General features: G+C 42.0%; 1 protein-coding gene across 4 annotated transcripts; it reads right to left on the bottom strand.

The window, feature by feature from the left end:
* Nucleotides 1–2,484: 2,484 nt before the first annotated feature.
* Nucleotides 2,485–19,928, bottom strand: ZNF12 (zinc finger protein 12). Of its 4 annotated transcripts, XM_032266585.1 has the most exons (6): nt 19,400–19,928; nt 18,136–18,200; nt 11,428–11,554; nt 11,084–11,179; nt 6,548–6,649; nt 2,485–6,433 (listed from the first exon to the last, which is right to left on the bottom strand). In XM_032266585.1, exons 2-6 carry the CDS (start codon nt 18,148–18,150, stop codon nt 4,794–4,796), a joined length of 1,980 nt encoding a protein of 659 aa, XP_032122476.1. In that variant the 5' UTR covers nt 18,151–18,200; nt 19,400–19,928; the 3' UTR covers nt 2,485–4,793. The 4 variants fall into 4 exon arrangements, with proteins under 4 accessions (XP_032122476.1, XP_032122474.1, XP_032122473.1 ...); XM_032266583.1 differs by having other exon boundaries at nt 2,485–6,649; nt 19,606–19,928; XM_032266582.1 differs by having other exon boundaries at nt 2,485–6,649.
* Between the last annotated feature and the right edge of the window lie 3,894 nt (nt 19,929–23,822).

Genomic DNA, 23,822 nt, shown 5'->3' on the forward strand with positions numbered 1-23,822 from the left:
TGTCTTTCCTTTATAAACGACCTAGTCACAGATATTCAATTATAGCAACAGAAGACAGATTAAGACAGACCCCTCACTTATTTTACCCGACTTTCTTTCCTCTTCATACCAAACCCGACCCCATTCCCTCCCCCATAGGCATTACATGAAATTTATGACATTAAGTAGCATTGTAAACCTATATAATAGATGTGTGCATGTATGAGAAATGTGGACGTTTTGTTTAGTTATACTAAATCTTGTTGAATCAATTTTCTCTTCATATCTAAGAGATTTAATCATATGTACTCCATGCTAATCCAGCATTTTACTTCTAACTACTTACAGCTTTCTACTGCTTGTATCACATTTTACTTATCTCTGTTAATGATGTCCACATAGGATGTCTCAAAAATCTTGTTATGAAGAAATTCCAGTGTATAAAGAAAAATTTGCTTAATCTTAAGCAAAACCAACAAGTAGAATATATGAAGATATCCAGCGAATAATTAAGAAAAGGGTAGTATACAAAAAAAAAAAAGGATAATCTATACCTGAAATTATTAGTGGTTAGAAAATGCAAGCTAAAACAACAAAATACCTCACTCACACCCTTCAGAACAACAAAATTTACAGGGACATATAGTAAATATTGGTAAAGATGTGAACGGTAATTGAAAATGTTTTGTGTTATAAAATGACACCCATTCTAAGGAAGTAACCAGGCAATACCTTTTAAAATTAATGTATATGCCTTATGCAGTATATACCATCAGTTTATATGTTGCAGGGAAGTTAATTCACATAAGGATGTATATATAATGAATTTCATCATAACAATGGTGCAGCACTTAGAAGTGCTGGTTTTGCAGGTAGAACATTTGATAAAATCATTTAGGTTAATGGAAAAAAAAAGATGGAACAAGATTTTCTTTATTTTTCCATTTGGTACCACATCAACCTCTTCCAATTTGAGGCCTTTCATTCTTTTTTAATTATAAGAAAATTTTAATTCATGTATCTTCCTTGCATGTTGTCTCTTTTTCTTTTGGGAATCCTAGTATATGGTTATTTCTACTATTGTCTACATCTCAGTGTTTGATTTTTCACTTTCCATTTCTTTAATTCTTCTGATGTCCTGGGAGAAATACTTGCTGTTACAACAGAGCCTACTAATTTGTTTTTTGGGTGTATCCCTTCTATCAATCTCATCTATTAAATTATTTCCTTCATGTCAATTATGCATGCTCAAGAATACACCTTTCTGTTGGTAACTATATTTTTACACACACCCCACACATCTTCATATTTTTCTTTTTTTCTTCAAAGATATGTATTAAGGCTGGGCATGGTGGCTCACGCTTCTAATCCCAGCATGCTGGGAGGCCAAGGTGGGTGGGTTGCTTGAGGTCTATGGTGAAACCCCATCTCTATTGAAAATACAAAAATTAGCCATGCATGGTGGCATGTGCCTGTAATCCTAGCTACTCAGGAGGCTGGAGCAGGAGACTTGCTGGAACACAGTAGGTGGAGGCTGCAGTGAGCTGAGATTGTGCCACTGTACTCCAGCCTGGGCAACAGAGACTCCATCTCAAAAAAAAAAAAATTATTAACATTTTGAAATCTATCTGGATGCCTATATTCCACTGAATTAGGCCCTTTCATGTAGATGGTATTGGGTACTGTCTCTTAGTACCAATTCCTCATGTGTCTGACTACTTTCCTGAATTAATTTTTACTGGGATACCACAAATCTTGGCTGAGAATGAGCATCAGGGAAAAGGTCTAATTCTGTTTTTTTCTCTTGGGTGGGTTTAAGTGGAGGAGTATGTTACAGAAAAAATCTCCTACCACCACTGCCTGGAATGAGACCCCTCTCTTAACTGATCCCTTCCCTCAGGATACCAGTTGACATGATCACCCTAAGCATTGCCTCCTTAAGAATGTCTCTAGTCACAGCAATGACTGGCTTATGGAGTGAGGAGAGGCTCTTGGAGAGGTTATAGGAACCTAAGTGCTCCCATAGCACCAAGCTCCTCTATGTCATTTATAGTGAAAAAGATTACAATTTAACTACTCTTTAACATTTGTTCTGTCTGCCATAACCTTTCCCACAAAAGAGCCCCATTCACATCCTTAGTTCTCTGGACCCACACACTGCTCTTAGTTCTATGGCACCGCCTAGCTGGCGCTATTACAAGCCAGCAGCCTATGCTAGTGCATCAATTTGGCAGGAAACATAGACTTTAAATTCAATGAAGGGAAAAGCAATGTATACGAAGAAAAAGCAACATAATTTTAAGAATGTACTTCCTGATGGGCTTCATTTTAAGGGAGGCCAAAAATCCTTCTTGATTTATTAAAACATTAGCATCTTTTAAACTATAAACATGTTACTATGAACACTAACTACATTACTGAAGAGGCAGTTGAGGACCACTTATATACATACCAGACCCTTTGATGTGTAGGCAATCCATAGCAGCAGAAGAAAATGCCAAGCCATTTAAAGTTTTCAGACATTTTACTGAAAACTCATATTGTATAATTAAGCTATAATGACATACCAGTGTGGGAAACCTCTGTAGATATGATTTCCACAAATATGCTACGAATATAGAGTTCCTGCACAAAATGATACAACTTACCAGACATAATTCCTGTTAGGTACCAACTCACAATCATCTTGAAGAATGTGGAAGAAAAAGTGCTGAGTAACAAAAATAGGAGCCATGTGTGATTTTAATAAATGAAAAACATGGCATTTCAGCTCAGTGGTAAAGCAGTAAATAAATCAGATGATTAGCTATCAGGCTAATCATGTGAGAGAAAATAAAATTAGATCCTTACCTCATACTATATGTTGTGAACTAATACTGTAACAGTGATCTATGAATTACATAAATTACCTCAAACAAGTTTTTTTCCATATATTAGAAAAAAGGAGATATGCCTAACATTGTGTCACGTTCCAAAGATGAATTTTGCAGGTCAACAATATGACAGTTCAAGGAAGCATACATTTAATTGTTTCAAGTTGATTTCTAATGCTCAAACTATTGACATCAAAATTTACAGAAAATAAATCTCTATTATCAACAGCTGAAAATAAATGACTTACCTAAAGTCCACTTCTGAACTGTGTAACTCCTACAAAGGTTTAAGTCTGTACCACTTAGAATGTCTTCAGTTATTAGTAACAGAACATCCTAAATCAACTGGCTTAAAAATAAGTTTAGTCTCTCACAAAAGAAACAGTCCAAAGGTGGAGTGGCTACAAGGCTAGTTGGTTTAGTGACTCAAAGACATCATCCAGGCCTCAAGGTCTTTCAATCTTTCTGCTCAGGTCATGATTAAACTATAATCCATTGCTGAAAGATGGTTACCGGTACCACATCCAGACAAGGTATTGTTCACCAAAAGATTCCACTTTACTTTGCTTGAATTCTTGGGCCTTTAAGACAACCTTTTCCAGAAATAGTCTTTCAGGTATATCCTTTGTTATATGTCTAGAATTGGGTTCTGTGACCACTGTCACCCAACTGCTGGCGATGAGAAGGGGAATGTCATTGGTTAAAACTAATCAGGATTTATCTCGCTTCCTTTGAGGAGAAATGGATACCCAAACTCAGCCAGCAGAGAGTAAAAAGGGAGTGACTAAGAAAGTCACTCGTCAATGTCTGCCACAAACCCTTATTAAAATGTGTTCTTAATTCATTCAGTAACAGGAAGGAGCAGAGCACAAGGTTTAAAAGCACTATTATATCAAATGAAAACAGTTAATTCCTATGTTACACATCATTGTGCTCCACACCCTTATGTAAGTGTCCAAATAAAAAATAGTAGATGAAAAATGATAGATACAAATGGGAATATTTTAACTATATCTTAAAACTGTATAGAATGCAATGAGTTTCTCATTCCTGGAGAACTGTGGCATTAACAATTTAAAATTACCTAAGCAAAGTTTTCTATCTATTTTATACATAGATATCTATCTCTCTGGCTGACTGGGATACAGTTGAAAACAGTATGAAAGCGTTGGTCCTTTAGGGCTGATATTGTTCATTAAGAATGATCAAATGCATTAAATCCTAGGAAGAGTGCAAGAAAAAGTATACTTTACATCTATCAAATGATATTAACATGTAGTGCTGTTTAGAATGGATACTCTTACCATATGAAGTACAAAATTAATAAGGGTACAATGTTTTTTCAAACATGATTCAAAGTCAACATACAATTCCTGTAATGTGATGTAATGTAATGTAATAAAAAACAACCCCCTACCCCAAACATAAGTCCTATGTTCTTTGGGAACTGCTTACTTGAGTTTAAGGTTACTGACTTAACTAGCTATCCTGATAACTTTACACCTTCTATTTACACAAGGAGTATGTTTATTCACAGCAGGTATCTTCTGTTTCTTTTTTCTTTCAAGTTTGCTATTGTATCAGAAACACATCTTTTAGTATTAACAGTTTCCAAAGGATTATGTTTTCTATATTCCTTATATTGATAGATTTCCCCTTGATTATGAATTCCCTGATATGCAAAACAGTTCCAATCCATGGCAAAATGTGTATACATTCTGAATATTTATAAATTTTTACTTGCCTATAGTCTGGTATTGTTATACCATGTGGTCTTATAATCATGGTTTCCAGTCTGTGAGTCTTCAGATTATGAGTCTAACACACAGAGGCATGTCCACACTAACCTGTATAAGCTCTCTGATGTACAAGGTGTTTGACTTCAGGCAGGAGTTTTTCATAATATTGAAAGGATTTTCTGATATAATATGAGGTCTGACTTCAGAGAAGCCTTCCCACATCTATTACATTCATAGTCCCTCTCCTATGAATTCTCTGATGGCTGTTGAATGCTGATTTGTGGTAGAATTTTTTTCCACATTCAGTACACTCATAGGGTTTCTCTCCTGAATGAGTTCTATAGTGTACAGTGAGGTATGACATCCGAGAGAAGGCTTTTCCACATTCATTACATTCAAAGGGTTTCTCTCCTGAATGAATTCGATGATGTATAGTGAGATAGGACATCTGAGAAAAGCATTTCCCACATTCATAACATTCGTAGGCTTTCTCTCCTGTGTGTGTTCTCTGATGTCTGTTAAGGGCTGAATTCTGGCAGAAGGTTTTCCCACATTCACTACATTCATAGGGCTTCTCTCCTGAATGAATTCTATGATGTATAGTGAGGTATGACATCTGAGAGAAGAATTTTCCACATATATAACATTCATAGGGCTTCTCTCCTTTATGTATTCTCCGATGTCTACAAAGGGCTGAGTTCTGGTAGAAAGTTTTCCCACATTCACTACATTCATAGGGTTTTACCCCTGAATGAGTTCTATGATGTATAGTGAGGTATGACAACTGGGAGAATAACTTTCCACATTCATTACATTCATAAGGTTTCTCTCCTGTGTGCACTCTCTGATGTCTCATGAGGGCTGAATTCAGGTAGAAGGTTTTCCCACATTCATTACATTCATAGGGTTTCTCTCCCGAATGAGTTCTATAATGTACAGTAAGATACGATAACCGAGAGAAGAATTTTCCACATTCGTTACATTCATAGGGTTTCTCTCCTGTGTGGGTCCTCAGGTGGGTTGTGAGAGTAGACTTGCGGCAGAAGCATTTCCCACATTCACTACACTTGTAGAGTTTCACACCTGTGTGAATTTTCTGATGGTCATTAAGTGCTGACTTTTGGGAGAATGTTTTCCCACAGTCATGACAAACATAAGGTCTCTCTCCTGAATGTGTTCTCTGATGTTGTGTGAGGTGTGTCTTCTGGCAAAAGGATTTTCCACAATAATTACATTCGTAGGGCTTCTCTCCTGAGTGAGTTCTCTGATGCTGAATGAGGTGTAACTTCTGGTAAAAGTTTTTCCCACATTCATTACATTCATAAGGCTTCTCCCCTGTGTGTGTTCTCTGATGCACAGTAAGGGTTCCCTTCTGGCAGAAGGATTTCCCACACTGATTACATTCATAAGGTTTCTCTCCTGTGTGAGTCCTCTGATGTATAATAAATTTTGACTTTTTACAGAAGGATTTCCCACATTGACTGCATTCATAGGGCTTCATTTCCATATGAGATGTTTGATGTACAGTGAGGTCTGACATCTGGAGAAAGGCTATTTCAGATCCATTCCACTTATAGGGCTTTTCTTCCATGTGATTAACAAAAACGGTGTCCTTTTGGAAGGCTTTCTGGCATTCAATATATTCAAAAGGTTTCTCCAAAATATGAATTTTCTGATAAAGACTTTCTTCGTTTAGAGTATAACGTTCCCCATTTTGATTAAATTCATAAGCTTTATCTCCTGGATGAGTTTTCTCAAGCTTAATATGGAGGAGTGATTTCCCACATCCACTACATTCATCAGGTTTCGTTCTTGCATAGCTTCCATCACTACTAATATATTCTGAAACAGATGTTAAATACTTTTCACATGAGTCACATAGGCTATTTTTATAAGATATTTTTCTTGAAGGAACAGGGTTCGTTTCTACATCAAAAGTTTTACCAGGAACATTACCTCTCTCTTCAGTCAGGGTCTTAATGAACACGGTTTGCCTTGAAAGTTTATTTTCGTCTTCCTGGACTCTCTCTATTAGGTTATCAGTTTGCCAGACTTCATCTAAAGAGAGAAAAAAATTAACCAACTTTTGTATATCTTCCTATATATATGATAGAGAATGAGACTTATAAAACTTGTACACAAGCATCTCATTGTGAGTAGACGCTAGCTTCATGAACAGATGAAAATAATTCCAAGTGTACTTGTCTCCTTTATTCTTTTGGTTTAAAAATACACACACACACGCACGCACGCACACATGCATATCTTCTCTAGAAATGGAGGAAGGGGGAAGTAAACTGACAAAAACACACGCACTTTTGGTCTACTACTTTATATTTTGTTCAAAACTGGGTATAGAAGATAAAATATAACAGAACAATGATTGGTAGGCAAAGAATACAGGATGAATGACTGACAGGGTAGATACTAATAGAGTGATGAGGAGTGCTGTTGGACAAGGAGGGTCATAAGATGTATTCAAGTAGGGATTCATTTGGGGGAGGTATAGCTGTACTTTATACCATATCACTTCATACCAAGTTGAGAGAGATTACAGTTTAAGGCATTAGCACTGTATACTAAGATTTTTGTGGTAGCATTTTCACTAGTCTACATCCTTCCAAACTATTTTGACTTCTTTCTTCATTCCACATAGTAGAATAAACTTACACCTAAGTCTCCTCATGTTTAAAGGAAGAGCCCTATAACCAGGCATTCACCCTGTTATTCTGTTTCACTTGGATGAAGAATCCCAGGAATATATATATATATCTCCAAAAGGAAATATCAAATAGTCCACAGAGCTATAGGTTTATCTTGTGAGGCTAGCGAGAGTTCAACTGGAAACTTTAGATGAAGACATATTGCAAATCATATTAGGACTCATAGCAATCCAGGCATGACAGAATATAGTTCTTATTTACATCGAGTCAGAGGAAACTGAGAAAAAATTTTAGATTTTTAAGTATTCTAATGATGCTATGATTTAATGCTAAACTCATTCTGACCATGAAATTCTACTTGTTCCTATTTGAACAATATATTTAATAGCATGAACTCTAGTGAGGTGACCTAGGGCAAGCTACTTAGCAATTCTCTGTAGTCAGTATCCTCCACATGTCAAATGGAGATACTGGCACCGACCTCATAAGGTGGTTGTAGGATTGCAGTGGTTAATAAAGTGCTTAGAGCAGCATCTGGCATAAAACACATGCTTGATAAGCTTAGCAATTATTTTTCCCATCTTTCAATCACCTGATAATTTCCTTAAGCCAGTCCCACCCTGACATACTACCATCACTTAATTCTCAGTGTGAGTGCTTTCCCAATCCTGAGTAGCATTTAGTGTACAAACCTTAAGAATCAGATCCCTGGCCAGGCACAGTGGCTCACACCTGTAATCCCAGGACTTTGGGAGGCTGAGGTGGGTGGATCACTTGAGGTCAGGGGTTCAAGCCCAGCCTGGCCAAGATGGTGAAACCCTGTCTCTACTAAAAATACAAAAATTAGTTGGGTGTGGTGGTGAGTGCCTGTAATCCCAGCTACTCAGGAGGCTGAGGCAGGAGAATCACTTGAACCCAGGAGGCACAGGTTGCAGGGAGCCGAGATTGCGCCACTGTATTCTACCCTGGGCGACAGAGTAAGACTCTGTTTTAAAAAAAAGATCCCTTGCTGTGCTCCTAAAATAGCAACTTTTATTTTTACTTGTTTTAGGAATATCTGGATGAACCTGACTACAGTACTTGCTATCACACACATTAAGTGAAATGGTATCAAACATATCCTCTATAACCTATGCTTTCCCTGAACCCACTGTCAAAATATCAACAGATCAAATGAGAAAAAAAACCTGATAACCAATACTTTTCACCACCAGGGCTCACAATATGATTCCAAGCTAGGATGACAGTCATCTACCAAAATATTCTGTTGCAGGAAAAGCAAGCTATTTGTGGTACAAGGAGGGTCCTAAGGTATACCCAAGCAGAGAGCTGTTTGGAGGAAGTGGGTCTGCGCTTTACACCTTCTCATGTCACATCAAGTTGGGAGACACAGGTCAGGATCTAAGGCATCCTCACCTTATGCTAAGATCACTATGGCCTGAAAAATACCCAGCACATTTCATGTACAGTCTCCATCCTTATTGTTTCACTCAGTTTGCTTGACTTCCTGCCTTCGTCTTCTCAAAACCTACCTTTGTAGGGGATTTCCAGGCTTAAAAAAAAAAATTTCTGAAACCCTTTCTCACCTCAGTTAATTCTATTTCCCCTTGAAGTTGAGAATATTGTCTATAGAATCATTTTAGTGCAAAGTGACTCAGCCTTGCATTGGAACATCAGCACTCCATGTAAAATACTGAGTTTTAATTACTCCATGCAGCCCTGTTCTCTTTTCTTAACCATAACCTTTTTCCTAGGAAGTATAATCCTATTTCCTACTTTCTTTGAACCTCTGAATAAAAATCAGAGAAGCTGTTCTTAATCTTTATCATACAGATGTTTTTCTGCTACTTGCAAAATATATGGGGATGTGACCCAGGCATGCATATTTTTTCTTTTTTTGTAGAGACAGGGTTTCACTATGTTAGTCAGGCTGGTCTCAAGTGATCCTCCTGCCTCAGCCTCCCAGTGTTGGGATTACAGGTGTGAGCCACCACATTTGGCCCAGGTATGCATAATTAGAAATAACTGCCTATAAATTATTTCTGAATGGATGGACAAGAAAGTTCTTTCACCTACCTAGCTTCTCAGATAATTAAAGAAATAAATGTCTACTCTATGTTACTTACTACTTCAGGGGATAACATGTCCTTTTCTTTACAGGATTATGATCCAAGAGCAAAACAGCTCGAGCAAAATATGTACACTATCAAATAACATATTACTTAATCAGACTCACTTCTTTATCATATCACCAATAGGTGGAACTGAAATTGAGGGAAGGGAGATACAGGAGTCATGATAAGAGTTAGGGAGGAAAAACTTCAGGGAAGGTTTGAAGATTTGACCTTAGACTTAAAGAATGTGTTATCTGGGGGAGGGAAAGCACACCTTAAAGAAATGTGAAGCTGTAGGGACAATAGTCTCATGAAGAGAAGACATTAGAAGTGTGGACCAAATGGAATGTAGGGAGAGTTTTGGGGAACAACAAAACATTACTTTTCCAGGCAATACAGGGCTAATGTTGTTGAGATCCTTAAGGGACAAGGAATTAAAGTTCCCTTTAGGAAGTAAAATGTAACTAGCTATAGGCTTATGAGGCTTGCAATGAGATCAACTGGAAACTTTAGATGAAGACATATTGCAAATCCAATTAGGACTCATAGCAATCAAGTCAAAGGAAACTGAGGATATACAGAGGACCAGGACCACTGAAGACATTTCATACTAGACAGAATCCAGTCACTCAGAGAGATCAGTGATGTTGGATGAGAATTTCAATGTTTTCACAGGACCACTATAGAAAAAGAAGAGATTAGTATAGTTTAGAAAGTAAAGGGAGGTGGAAAGGTGATTAGTAATTATAATTTAGAATAGGTCATGATCAATTTCCAGGCCTGATGAGAACAAGAGCAGCCCTGTACTGCTATCACAGAAAATACCAGACTAGAGACCAGACTGTGCAGTGGTGGTAGAGACATCATCCATGGTGTGAACAACATAAAATAAAAAAACAAACCCCACTGGAGGTATCCTTTGAGAAACTCATAACATGAGGAAATCATAGTAGATAGAAAGAGACCCTTTAAAGACATTTCTGGAGGTGGTGGAAGCATAAACCAGACTTCCTTTATGTATATAATACTTATTAAGCACCTGCCATGACAGGGTATCATTCAAGGCATTGGGAACAGAACAGAGAATAAGAAACAAGATGAAAACGAGCAGTTGGTTAAAGGAGGAGACCCAGGTACTGCTGTCACCAAATTTCAGAAGGGCTGGGTCTCAGGAATGAGCAGCACTGTCAAATCAAGCACAGGTGCACATGACAAGTGGCAGAATCCACTGGCTTAGGCATAGGATGGGGACTTTGGAGTCTAACCTCAAAGAAAGAGAAGTACAAAGTAGAACAGGCTCCAGAAACAAGTCTGAAGCACTGCATGGTAAAGATTAAAAAAAAAACAAAAACAAAAGCAGAAGTTACTAAGAATACGAGAGTGACATAAGTTATTTTTAAATAACAGACTTATAACACCTAAAAAATAATCCATGATAATGGTTTCTGAAAATGCTAGCAGAACAAGCAAAGACCCAAAGTTTAAGAGAACAATGGAAGTGACTGGAATTGGATTCTGGGGAGTGGCATGTACAGAAAAGCTTCATAAACATAAGTTCTTATGGGGAAAGAAGAAGGCTTTGGGAGTGAGAGTCAGGTTCATAAAGTATATAAGCAACTATCTCTAGTCACTTCTAAAGGTTTGGGACCATTAAAAAAATCCCTGGGAAAAACACTCTCAAGTTACCGATCTCCTCACTGCCTCCACTAACACACCTGGATAGCTCTGAAGTAGGAATTCTCCTTCTACTATCCATGGCTCTTCTCCTTGTTCCAACTTGGTGATAACATCCGGTTTGATAATGTGATACCCTGTTAATGAGAAATGAAAGAGAACTTGAACCCAGCTGCTTGGCTTCAGGGTCTCCATCATACGGGGAAAATGCCATTTGTGCTTTATCAAAATCAGAACCTTTCACTGGGGAGATCAAGACCAAGATGCCCTGCCTGGTGCCCAAAACAGATTACTCACATTTGTCCCATCAAATTTTAAGTTATAGTCATTAAATTTGTAAGAAATCCCATATATTTTAGCAACTGAGAAAGCAAGCTATCCTCACCCACGGAAACTAGATTGCTGTAGTTCTCCAGCATCACATCCCTGTAAGTTATCTTCTGCTCAGGGTCCAGCTGCTGCCACTCCTCCTGGGTGAAGTCCACAGCCACATCCTTGAATGACACTGGCCCCTGAAATGGCACCGTGATTGGGATTGGGTGATGTGAAAGAGGCACATGGGGACAAGATCTTACCATACTCACTGGCAAAATTAACCATGAACATTGTATAACTTTATTTTAGGTTACAGACTGTTGAAGGAAAACAGACATATCAGAAATATGCTATTCTGGGGTTCATTCAGTATACATCAAAAGAAAACACTGGGATTGCATGGTGAGCCAAGAACAATCCTGGCTGCTGGGGACTCTAACACCAGCAGGCATGAATCTCAACCCTGAGGAGCACAGGCCTGGGGACATGCACAGAGCCCCTGGATGCACTCTGCTCCTTTGCACATTCTTCAATTTGCTTCTAGAACATTAATTATGTTGGTCCTCTTCTTACCTCCCTGGTCATGCCTTCTCAGTCCCTTTGCTGGCTCCGCCTCTACTCCAAGTCATCCTGAATGTGGCACACCCTAGGGCTGTCTATCTTTTTCTCTTTGCTGTCTGTACTTGCTGCTTTGATGGTGAGCCACCTGGCTTCCTGGCTAATTTAATTACAATCTATACACCAACATTTTCCAAACTTACATCATCAGCACGGGCCTTTCTCCTAAATTCCAGACACATATGTCCCAGATGGCAAACTCAACATCCCTGAAATTCAATTTCTGTTCCTGTTCAAACCTGCTCCTCCTATAGCTACTACTGGAACCAACCTACAATATTTTCCACAATGAACAAAATAACAAACAGGCTGGGCAACACACATTCTAGCTTTGTATTTTATTGTCAAGTGACCAAGCCTACGGCAGGTCAGAATGCAGCCCGCCACATGAATCATGGGTAATAGCTTCGTTCAGATGTCCATTCCCAGCTGGGAACCCTGTATTTCCTTTCTTCCCGTGGTACATGTTCTAGGAGAAAGGAACATTCCTGAGGAGGGGCAGACAGCTGACCTAGAAGCTGTCAAAACCACATCTATAAATGTATATCTTTTGAATAAACTGTCCCATTCACAAGTATTCACATTAGCCATTATAACTGTTTCCTTTAATATTATCCCCTCTAAAATAAAGAGAATAATGCTACCTATACATAAGACCAGTATTGAATGGACGAATCCATGGAAAGCACTTAGTTTTTTGGATAAAACACCTACTTATCAATGATATCTTCTGTTATTGTTGACTTTCTACTATGCATCTGACCACTTTCCAAATTAGGCCAGAAAATTAAGCACAAAACACAGAAGTTTTTAAACACTGAAGGTTATATGGTTGTTATTTCTGTAATTGCCAAGGTAGAATTGTAAAACAGTATCTGCGTATTAGGAACAAAGAGGCTGAGATGATTTCAAGCAAATATGGTAGTAGGAATGGTGTAGAAGGTGTGGAAGGAAAGGCTATGTCATGTTCAGAGCTACGTAAGATGATGACAAACTCCTGATGTTGACTGAACATCTTATGTTTTATATATGGAATGATCCATGAGAGCAAGATGGGTTCCGCTGAATCCCTAAGATGCTGTGCCATTCTCTCCTAGCTCCAGTTAGAGGGGTATCCACAGACAGGCCTCGCTGGCCTGGGAAGGCTGAGGGTGATCAGGGCTGAGAGTGTCCAGCTGCTGATGGGACACACATTGGGGGAAGAAGTGGGTCCTGCCCCAGCGAGATGAATCCAGGTGTAGAACTGCCCCAGCAGGTGATGAGAACCTCTTGGAGAGCAATAGCTGAGCTTCCAGAAACTCTGTCTACATTTCATTCAGACTGCCATGATGAGGATCAGGGGAGTCCGGAAGTTCATATATCGCATCACTCTGCCTTGCTAAGCAATAACAACTTATTTATTTCTTAGGAAAGTTAGCCCGGTTTCCTTTATTCAAGTGGTAGGTCCCTGCTTAGTGTGTTCACTTGATATCTGTCAGGATAGTCACTGTGCAATGGGTCAAAACGGGCAAAGGACTTTCACCTAGGACTCACAAGAGGAAAAATGTGAAGAAAGTCATAAGCTTGGCTGGGCGTGGTGGCTTACACCTGTAATCCCAGCACTTTGGGAGGCCGAGGTGGGTGGATCACAAGGTCAAGTAATCGAGACCATCCTGGCCAACATGGTGAAACCCCGTCTCTACTAAAAATAAAAAAATTAGCTGGGCATGATGGTGCATGCCTGTAGTTCTGGCTACTTGGGAGGCTGAGGCAGGAGAATTGCTTGAACCTGGGAGGCAGAGGTTGCAGTGTTCAGAGATTGTGCCATTGCACTCCAGCCTGGGCGACAGAGCAAGACTCCGTCTCAAACAAAAAAAAAAAAAACAAAGAAAAACCTCATCAGCTCAGGAAAAGTCACAAAAGGAATGCAAACAAATGAAAGTAACGAGACCACACATATCTATGACTACAAACTTGTGAACACATAAAATCTCTATTTTAAACCAGAATCCCTCTTTTAATAAAAATATGCCAGGGACACAATCTTAACCAAAAAAAACAAAAAACACAAAAAACTTAGAAATAGACATACCATTTCAGTCACACTTCCATCATATAGATCATATATAATGTATTTGTTTTTGAGTCTTTCCATTAAGAGATTCTAAGTGATCTTCCTGAGAAAGAATATTTAATTCTTTTTAGAATTCCATTAGCTAGAAGAGTCCTCCTCTGTCTGGCATTTCAGCTAGAAACCCCTGAGTGCCCTTGACTCAATCCCCTCAAACCTCTACTGGATTTCATGTTTTTCACATTGTCAGTCTCTTATTACCTCTTTTCAACAGATGACACACTTTCCCAACTAGAAGGCTTGAAATTCTCTGCAGGACAAAACCAAAACTCAAACCAAATCAAAACTGAACCTGGGTCCATCTTGGTATTTATCTGCATTCCCATCCCTCAGTCCCTTAATAGAAAGTCCAAATTCTAAGGAAGCAAAAATCTTACCAGCCCTCCAGGAGTCTTACTCAGGCCCTTAATGCTGGTCTCCTGAGTGCCTTTACAAGCCTCTGCCACTAACCCAAATTATTCCAGGGCTGGCAAATGCCACTTTTCCCTTCCTTGAATGACTAAATCACAATACTTTGATGATTCATTCATTCATTCGTTCATTCATTTGAGACATGATCTTGATCTATTGCCTAGGCTAGGTTGCAGTGGCACAATCATAACTCACTGCAGCCTCAAGTTCCTAAGCTCAAGTAATCCTCCTGCCTCAGCCTCCCAAAGTGTTGGGATTACAGGTGTGAGCCACCATGCCTGGCTGAAGATGCATTTAAAATCAGACTTCTGCTTCATTATCACTTCAGAGTTTCCCATGTATTGAACAGAAGGACTTCCATGATCTCCCACAATTACATCCATGAATTACCTCCTCCAAGAACATAAGCACCTTGAGAGAAAGAAGTGCCTCTTAAAATCATATCCCAAACCCCAAGACAAATGATGTTAGTGTTTAAGAAAAAAAGACAAAATGCTAGCTGAGGAGAAGGTTACAGAGCAAGCAAGAAGGGAGATTCCTCTGGGACTCCTTAAGCTCCAGAACAGCAGACATCTGCATGGTAGACTGGCTGCTGCTCTAATTGCCTGCAGCTGAGAAACACCAGTATAATGACACAAGCTCCCAAAAGAGTAGTACCTTACATTTATATCATAAGAAATGAGATGGGATTTCAGACAGAAGGAAAGGATGGTCCTCGCAGGTGGCTGAGCATGTGTGTGGATGGTCAGGATGGAACTGCTCTCTCCCTAAACCTCACTCTTGGCTGATGAGTTATTTCCCTCAGAAAAGAGAGGCAAATGGGAATGCCTTGTCTACCCTCTTCTCTAACCACCTCCTGGGCCTGTTCGCATCTCTGTCCCCTCTGGCTGACTCAAGGCCCCACAGCCATTCTCCTCATCCTATGGGCAAGAACTACTTTTCATTCTCAACAAAATCACCTCCACTATTATTTTTTCCATGAAAACAAAACAAAACAAAAAATCGTTTCTTAACCCCAACTCCTTCTTCTGCTACAATCCAATTTCTCTTTTCCCTTTAGGGCAAAATATCTCAAAAATTCCAAATAGATCAAATCCAATTCTTCTATTACTCTCTCCTAAACCTCTCCAATCAGGACTTCCCTTACAGATCCAGCCACAGGGCCTCAGGGAGTCACATGACCTCCCCTGAGCTAAATCCCAGCGCTATTTCTCAGTCTTCCTTGGGCTAGACTCTTAACAGCATTTGACACAGTTGATTGACCCGTCCCTAAAGCCTCTCATTCTCTTGGCTTCAGAAACTGCACGCTTCTGATTCTCCCTCTAGCCTGACCAGCAGCGCCTTCCCAGTTCCTCCTTCTCTACCAGACCGTACACAGGAGAACAACAGATTCATCTCACAAACTACACACACATACCCCCCTGCCCTCCTCATGCTGCCACTCAACACACACACACACACGCACACACCTGCCTTCCTCCTGCTGCCACTCACTGCATACTAACACAGCCCAAATTTTAAACATCTGAAACCTAATTCTGGCCTTTTCTCAAGCCGGCTTTACCCACAGTCTTCCCCATCCCAGCTTAAGGCAACCTCATTTTCCTAGTAGCCACTCTGGGAGCCACTCAAGTGCTTTTCCCATGGGGGAAGCATGATATGATGAATACTTTCAGGGAAACACTCAACATGGGAAATGAAATATGCCTGGGCTCGTGAAGGAAAGTAGTGGCATAGAAAGGCAATCTCTGCAACAGTAGAGAGACAAAAACAGAAGCTATTTTAACAACAGCAGGAAGGGGATAGGGGACAAGATAAAAACCATCTAGAATGTGACATTAACAAACTCAAACAATCACATGAGGTCCAAAAATGGACAAGTTTAGAAAGAATCCCATCTTTCTCCATAGGGCTACAGGCTGAACAATGGAACAGTGAACCAGTAGGAACAAGAGAAGGCATAGGTGGGGGTTGCAAATAATTATTTTGAACCTACTGCATTTATGAACTTGAAGGGTCCCTTGGACACACTCTAAAGAAATGCTGAGCAGGTGGCTGGGCAGTTCCATGTGGGAGAACCAACACAGAGCTGGTGGTTAGAAGCACAGGAAGGTGAGATCAGATATGTACAGAGTCGTGGGCCAAGAGTGGACACTAACACATGAAGAAAGCCAAAGAAATAATCAATTTCAGGAAGCAGGCAAGAAGAGAAGTGTCAGTGAAAATGACAGAGGAAACTACAGAGTGGGCTAAAGCAAAGAATGGCAAATGTTCACTAGGAGCGTGTGCTAGATTATTGGCAGCATTAATCAGGAGAGCGGTAGGGACAGGACCAAGACCACAGGCTATGGGATAAAATGGGTATCTATGTCAGAGATTTACTACTGTCCTGTCCGCTGTGCAACCCAGATAAACTAAGAGAAAGAAATATTTATGGAGATGACTGGGAACGGTGGCTCACACTTGTAATCCCAGCACTTTGGGAGGCCAAGGCAGGCAAATCACTTGACATTTAAGGCCAGAAGTTTGAGACCAGCCTCACCCAAGTGGTTCTGAAACCCCATATCTACCAAAAACTACAAAAATGAGCGAGGTGTGGTGGCAGCTACTAAAAACTACAAAAATGAGCCAGGTGTGATGGCAGGTGCCTGTAATCCCAGCTATTTGGGAGGCTGAGGCAGGAGAATTGCTTGAACCTGGGAGGTGGAGGTTGCAGTGAGCTGATAGCTCCACTGCACTCCCGAGTGAGACTCCATCTTTAAAAAAAGAAAGAAATATTTAGGGAGACTAATTTAAGGGTGGGAAGGCTATTTCTACAATGGATGGAGCAGTAAAAAGAATCTACCTTTGAGACAACAATGTTTTAGTTACTAGATATATTATGGCTGGACATGGTGACTCATGCCTGTATTCCCAGCACTTTGGGAGGCCAAGGCCGGGTGGATCACCTGAGCTCAGGAGTTCAAGACCAGCCTGGCCAACATGGTGAAACCCTGTTTCTACTAAAAAATACAAAAAACAGCTGGGCGAGGTTGTAGATACCTGTAATCCCAGCTACTCCGGAGGCTGAGACAGGAGAATTGCTTGAACCCAGGAGGTGGAGGTTGCAGTGAGTCGAGATCATGCCACTGCACTCCATCCTGGGCATCAACAGCAAAACTCCATCTCAAAAAAAGAAAAAGAAAAAGAAAAATATTATTTGCACTGAGTCTTCATTGGGCCATATGTTCTCTGCTTACGCAGAAACAAGTAAGACAAGAATTGCAATGGTTCAAGGGTTGTTATTTAGGAAGGCTGTTCATAATTATCTCAAAGGAATCTTTAAAATTCATGCAAAAACAAAAGTGATTCTGCCTACGGTCAGTGTAAGTCAAGGAATGGATGGTATTTATCATTTTTTGTGATAAATGCAGAGAACGTGAGACACATTTGTACTCTGGCTTTAAGAACTCTTTAAGTATCATGCTATCTGTGCATATGAATATGATAAAAAGGCTTGGTGCTGATGGCTACTGTTTTGTCTGACCAAATCTTGTACATATCTATTTCTACTTTTCCATTTTAAAATTCAAATTTATTCTTCTCCTAAGGTGTATTGTAAATCAGAGTAGAGAATAATATACGAACAAAAACACTCACCAGGGATTTATTCATTTTCTGCTGCTCTTGGAAAACTCTGGAGGACTGTGAAAGCGGAGGCAGGTCTGGGGAAGGAAAACCCAAGCAATGAAGTTATGAATGGTCTGGCCTGCCAAGGCAATCATCTCCCACCTAAAACCTACACAGAAAGTTCCATGAAGGATCTCCTATGGGAGACTGTCCCTTTAAGCCTTCAGAAGGGATTGGAAAATGATCAGGAAGGGGACCCATCTGTACATTTGTAACTCACACATGGCTACCTTGTGAATGAGTGGGTGATTCTCATGGTGAATGAATAGCGGATCCTACTGAAATAATCTGCCATCATTAACAGAAAGATTTAAAAAGGAATTCTGGTGACCAGCATGGCCAACATGGTGAAACCCTGTCTCTAGTAAAAATACAAAAATTAGCCCGTCATGGTGGTGGGCGCCTGTAATCCCAGCTACTTGGGAAGCTGAGGCAGGAGAATCGCTTGAACCCAGGAGGCAGAGGTTGAGGTGAGCTGGGATGGCTCCACTCCACTGTACTCCAACTTGGGTGATACAGCGAGACTGCGTCTCAAAAAAAAAAAAAAAAAAAAAGAATTATGTGATACTCATCTATTTTCTTTTCTTACTCTTTTAAATAAACATCAGAAAATCCACAGGATGCCCTAAATGAAGAGATGCAGTCAACATGACTGATTTTTTATTTACACAAACTTCAGTGCCGCTACTCAAAGGATCTATTATTGAAGAACTTGCTCTCACTTAACTAGGATACGGGGAACAGAATACTGGCCTGGGAGATAAAACTCCTGAGTTGTACTATGAGCACATCTACTCACAAAACCTCGGACAAGAGACTCACTTGCTAAGGCCCAGTCTCTTCCCCTGACAAATGAGCCAGCAAGAAATAATCCCTGCAGACTGTTCCTGCACTACAATGTATGATTCCACAAGAGCAGACCTAAGGGGGAATCAGCAGACACTTAAATGAGAGAAGAGGTGCTGACAGATGTTTAGACACGGTCGAAATCTGGAGCACAGAGAGGAGGAGGAAGTGCTGTTGGGATGAGGAGGGAGTGAAGACAACGCAGCTGAGGCTGGTGACACTCCCCACGCCCCCGTAAGCCTCGTCCTCGTCGGACCCTGCCCTCAAACCCAAACACACGTCTCGCCTACAAGCGATCGAGACGCTCGCCTGCCCCGATTCTAAGGTCCTTGACACAGTGACTGCACTCACTCAATGCTCGCTCCTGGCCCGCAAACCCACGACCTACCCTCCTGGGGCTCCGCAGCCTGTACCCCACGGCTCCCGAGAGGCCGGGGCGGGACTGCTGTCGCGGGCGCGCTTCTGCTCGCGAGGTCCCCTTCAGTCCACCTCACCAAGGCCGAACTGCTCCTGGGGGGCCCGGGCCCGGCCTACGGGACAAATCCAGGTGGGGGATCCCTCCAGGAGCCCAGATCCGTCTCCTTGGGTGCTCACCGTCCTGCGGAGCCGGGGCTGGGCCGCTGAGGACGCACAAGGGCCGGTCCCGGGTCCAATCGCCTCCGCCTCCGCCGCCGCCACCGCTGGCCGGCCCCTCGGGCCCAGCGCCGCCGGCTCAGGGGCTCGCGCTCGGCGATCCCCAATTGAGCCTCCTCCTGGCCCGTGCACGAACCCTAGCCCGCGCAGCCCCGCGGCCTCTTGAGTGCCGACCCGGCCCTTCAGCTTCCAACCCCGCAGCCTCCGCGATTCTCACCCACCGGAGGCTAAAGCCTGGGGACGAGGGCGAGTGGGTACCTGGGGACGCACCGGAAGCGAGGGCAGTGCGGTGGCGACGCGCATGCGCGAACACGCACACAGAGGGGGGTGTAAACGCACAGGAGTGCACCGGAAGTCCTCCCGGGGCCCACCGCCGGTCCCAGGACAAGTACCAGTACTCTATTTCCCATGAGCCTAGGCTCCCCCCAAGTTTAGAAACTGTCTTAAATGTCTCTACCTCATCTAGCCGTTAAGAGGCTCCATGCTAATTGGCAGCCCCGAACCCGTGACTCAAATTTCTCCTCCGGGAACGTCTTCTCGGGGACGCCTTGACTGTTTTTAGGGAACGTCTAGAAAGTCTCTGCTTCACGTAGTGTCTCCTAGACTGTGCCCTGGCCAGGCCTGCCTTACCCGAATCAATGTCCATGTGCAACCAAGACAAATTGAACAAGAGGGTGCATTATGCTCGCTTATGATCACAATGACACAGTTAACCAAAACATTAGTAAATAGGGCCCATGGGTGAAATAATAGAGGATTAGCCTGAGACAGGATACCATCCTCACCCCAACAAGGAAAAAAGTATTCCAGCTTTTCCAAACCACTTCTAGTTTGTGATAGCTAGAAAAACCAGAGAATATGTACAGAAGTGAAAGAAGAAAAAAATTACCCAGAACCCGGCAAGCAGAAAAAGAAACCTGCGTTTCAATGGAAAACGAAGCACATTTGGAAGACCATGTTATCTGAGTTCAACCCTGTTCATTATCTTTGAGGTATTTTACACCTCTTCGAAATTTGTAGGTGATTAATGCAAGTTATGTTCTGTCTGGTGGAAACTGGTTGACTTCCCCCAATCCCTACCAGAGAAAATCCAGTTTTGACTGCATTTTTCCATTTACATAATCATTTCAATATTCCTGATTTGCAAATATGTCTGTTTCTTAGATTCTGTCCCTTTTTTTACTTTTGAGACAGGGTCTTCCCTGTTGCACATAATGGAGCTCAGTGGCGAGATCCTGGCTTAGAAGTTCAAGGAATTCTGCCTCAGTTTCCCAAGTACCTGGGATTGCAGGTGCACACCACCATGCCCAACTAATTTTTGTATTTTTAGTAGAGATGGAGTTTCACCATGTTGGCCAGGCTGGTCTTGAACTCCTCACCTCAAGTGATCCACCCGCCTCAGCCTCCCAAAGGCTAGAATTACAAGCATGAGCCACCATGTCCAGCACTCAGATTATCTTTTGATCTAGTTATAATATCTGCTGGTTTCTTCTTGAATTAAATATAGTCTTTAGCATGTGCTCATTTTTCTGTTTGCATGAGAGTCTGTTTGCATGATTATACCTTCATGTTTTAATGTTTTCCAGTTCGTCACAGAAGTCCCCAGTGGAATCGCATGACTGACCCAGGAAAACCTCAAGACTGGAGTGCCTCATGAACGTTGAAGCCCAGGTGAATCTCTTCTTGGCTCCCAGGAATGAGTCCAAAGTGCCAGTAGAAATGTGCTGTCTTCTCGTTTGTCAGTAATTTCCCCTTCTACCAATTTTGTGTTTGACTTTGGTTTGGGTTTGTTTGCATTGCTGGCATCACTGATTGGGAATTTGTTTGTTTTCGTTGTTGTTTTGAGACAAAGCCTCACTCTGCCAACCAGGCTGGAGTGCAGGGGAGCCATCTCGGCTCACTGCAACCTCTGCCTCCCAGGTTCAAGTGATATTCTTGCCTCAGCCTCCCAAGTAGCTGGGACTACAGGCACACACCACCATGCCTGGCTAATTTTTGTATTTTTAGTAGAGACAGGGATTTGCCATCTTGGCCAGACTGGTCTTGAACTCCTGACCTCAGGTGATCCGCCCACCTCAGCCTCCAGAAATGCTGAGATTATAGGCATGAGCCACCGCGCTTGGCCGGGAATTTGGTTTTATGGTCTGACCACATGGCTATCTCTGTAAGGAGATTAATGTTTGCACAGACCTAATCTCTATTGGGTGAGAGACCACAGAGTCTGATTTGTTAGTCTTTTCTATTTGTTTGTCTACTTTGAGCTGAAATCAATGAAGACTTTCATGCCCACTGGGAGGAGAACTCTTTGATATCTGGCCTGGTGAGTTCTTGCGTTTTTGTGTTTACTCTTGACTCATGTTTAAATTTTAGAATTGAAGCTCTAAGCTCCATTTCTTTATATGTCTATGTGTCTGTAATTTAGAAAGGTCTTTACCTCTGATTGTGTGTCTAATGTTTTTCCACCTTTGATTGGTATTAAAGTAGATATAGAGCTTGTTTGTTTTTGAGACAGGGTCTGACTCTGTCATCCAGGCTGGAGTGCAGTGTGTTGGATCACAGATCACTGCAGCCTCAACCTCCTGGGGCCTAGGTTTTCCTCCCACCTCAGCCTCTCAATGAGCTGGCACTACAGATGTGCACCACCATGCCCAGCTAATTTTTGTATTCTTTATAGAGAAGAGGCTTTGCCATGTTGCCTAGGCTGGTCTCCAACTCCTGGGCTCAAGCGATCCTCTCACCTCGGCCTCCCAAAGTGCTAGGATTACAGGTGTGAACCAAAATACAGAGTTTTAAAAGGCTCTCTGTTCTGATGGCTTATAGAGCTACATAAGTACTTATATGAATTGAATTTGTCTATATTCTTAGAAGAAAGGGAAATTAAACTTCTAATGCTTCCATGTGCTAGAAAAATATTTACTGAAACCAACTCAAATGTTTTAGGAATTCAAGTTCACATATAGTTAACATATATGTTACTGAACAGTCAATAGGCTGCCGCCCAGTGTGTACAGAGGTCGATACCATGGCTCCAACTTTTGAGAAATAAAGCTTCTTTGGCTAGATGCAGTAGCTCATGCCTGTAATCCCAGCACTTTGGGAGGCCGAGGTGGGCAGATCACCTGAGTTTGGGAGTTTGAGATCAGCCTGGCCAACATGGAGAAAGTCTATCTCTACTAAAAATACAAATTTAGCTGGGTGTGATGGCCATGCCTATAATCCCAGCTACTCGGGAGGCTGAGGCAGGAGAATCACTTGAACCCAGGAGGGCTGCAGTGAGCCGAGATTGTGCCATTGCACTTCAGCCTGGGCAACACGGGAGGAAATGCTCAAGTCTCAGTTTCCCAGCCGGGGGGCTGTTTCAGGCTTTATAAGCATAGGGTAATGAGGTGTGATTTGATTGGATCTTACAATGAAGGAATGCTGGGAGGAGTGATCTGACTGGATCCTGCCATGGGGTGATGCCAAAGCTCAATCTGATTGGATCCTGGCTCCTGTCATGGGGTATCCGCTTTTTACCTTCTTAAATCGGTCTCAGCTCCTCGGTCTCAGCTCCTCAGTCCGAGCCCTTAAGTCCCACGCCACGGTTGCACGCTTGGTTAATCTGGGCATGCTCAGGGTATGTGACCTTCAACCTGGGAGTCCATGGCAACTGAAAAACAACTGACAACTTCATTACATAAAAGTTGGATTGAGGCTAGGCGCGGTGCCTCGCGCCTGTAATCCCAGCGCTGTGGGAGGCTGAGGCGGGTGGTTCACCGAAGGTCAAGAACCTGAGGTAAGGAGAGACAATGTTTTGCCACCATGGTGAAACCCCGTCTTTACTAAAAATATAAAAATTAGCCGCGCGTGGTGGCGCATGCCTGTAATCCCAGCTACTCCGTAGAATGAGGCAGGAGAATCGCCTGAACCCAGGAGGCGGAGGTTGTGGTGTGTCGAGATCGCGCCGTTGCCCTTAGGTTTCACTCCATGGTTGCACGCTTGGTTAATCTGGGCATGCTCAGGGAGCCGGGAGATTGCATTGAGCTGAGATCTCGCCACTGCACTCCAGCCTGGCCGACCAGAGTGAAACTCCAATCAAAAAAAAAAAAGGCTGGGCGCAGTGGCTCACGCCTGTAATCCCAGCACTTTGGGAGGCCGAGGCAGGCGGATCACGAGGTCAAGAAATGGAGACCATCCTG

The sequence above is a fragment of the Sapajus apella genome, unplaced genomic scaffold, assembly GCF_009761245.1.
Source record: "Sapajus apella isolate SASKATOON/1434 unplaced genomic scaffold, GSC_monkey_1.0 scaffold159, whole genome shotgun sequence".
In the NCBI taxonomy this organism is placed as follows: Eukaryota; Metazoa; Chordata; class Mammalia; order Primates; family Cebidae; genus Sapajus; species Sapajus apella.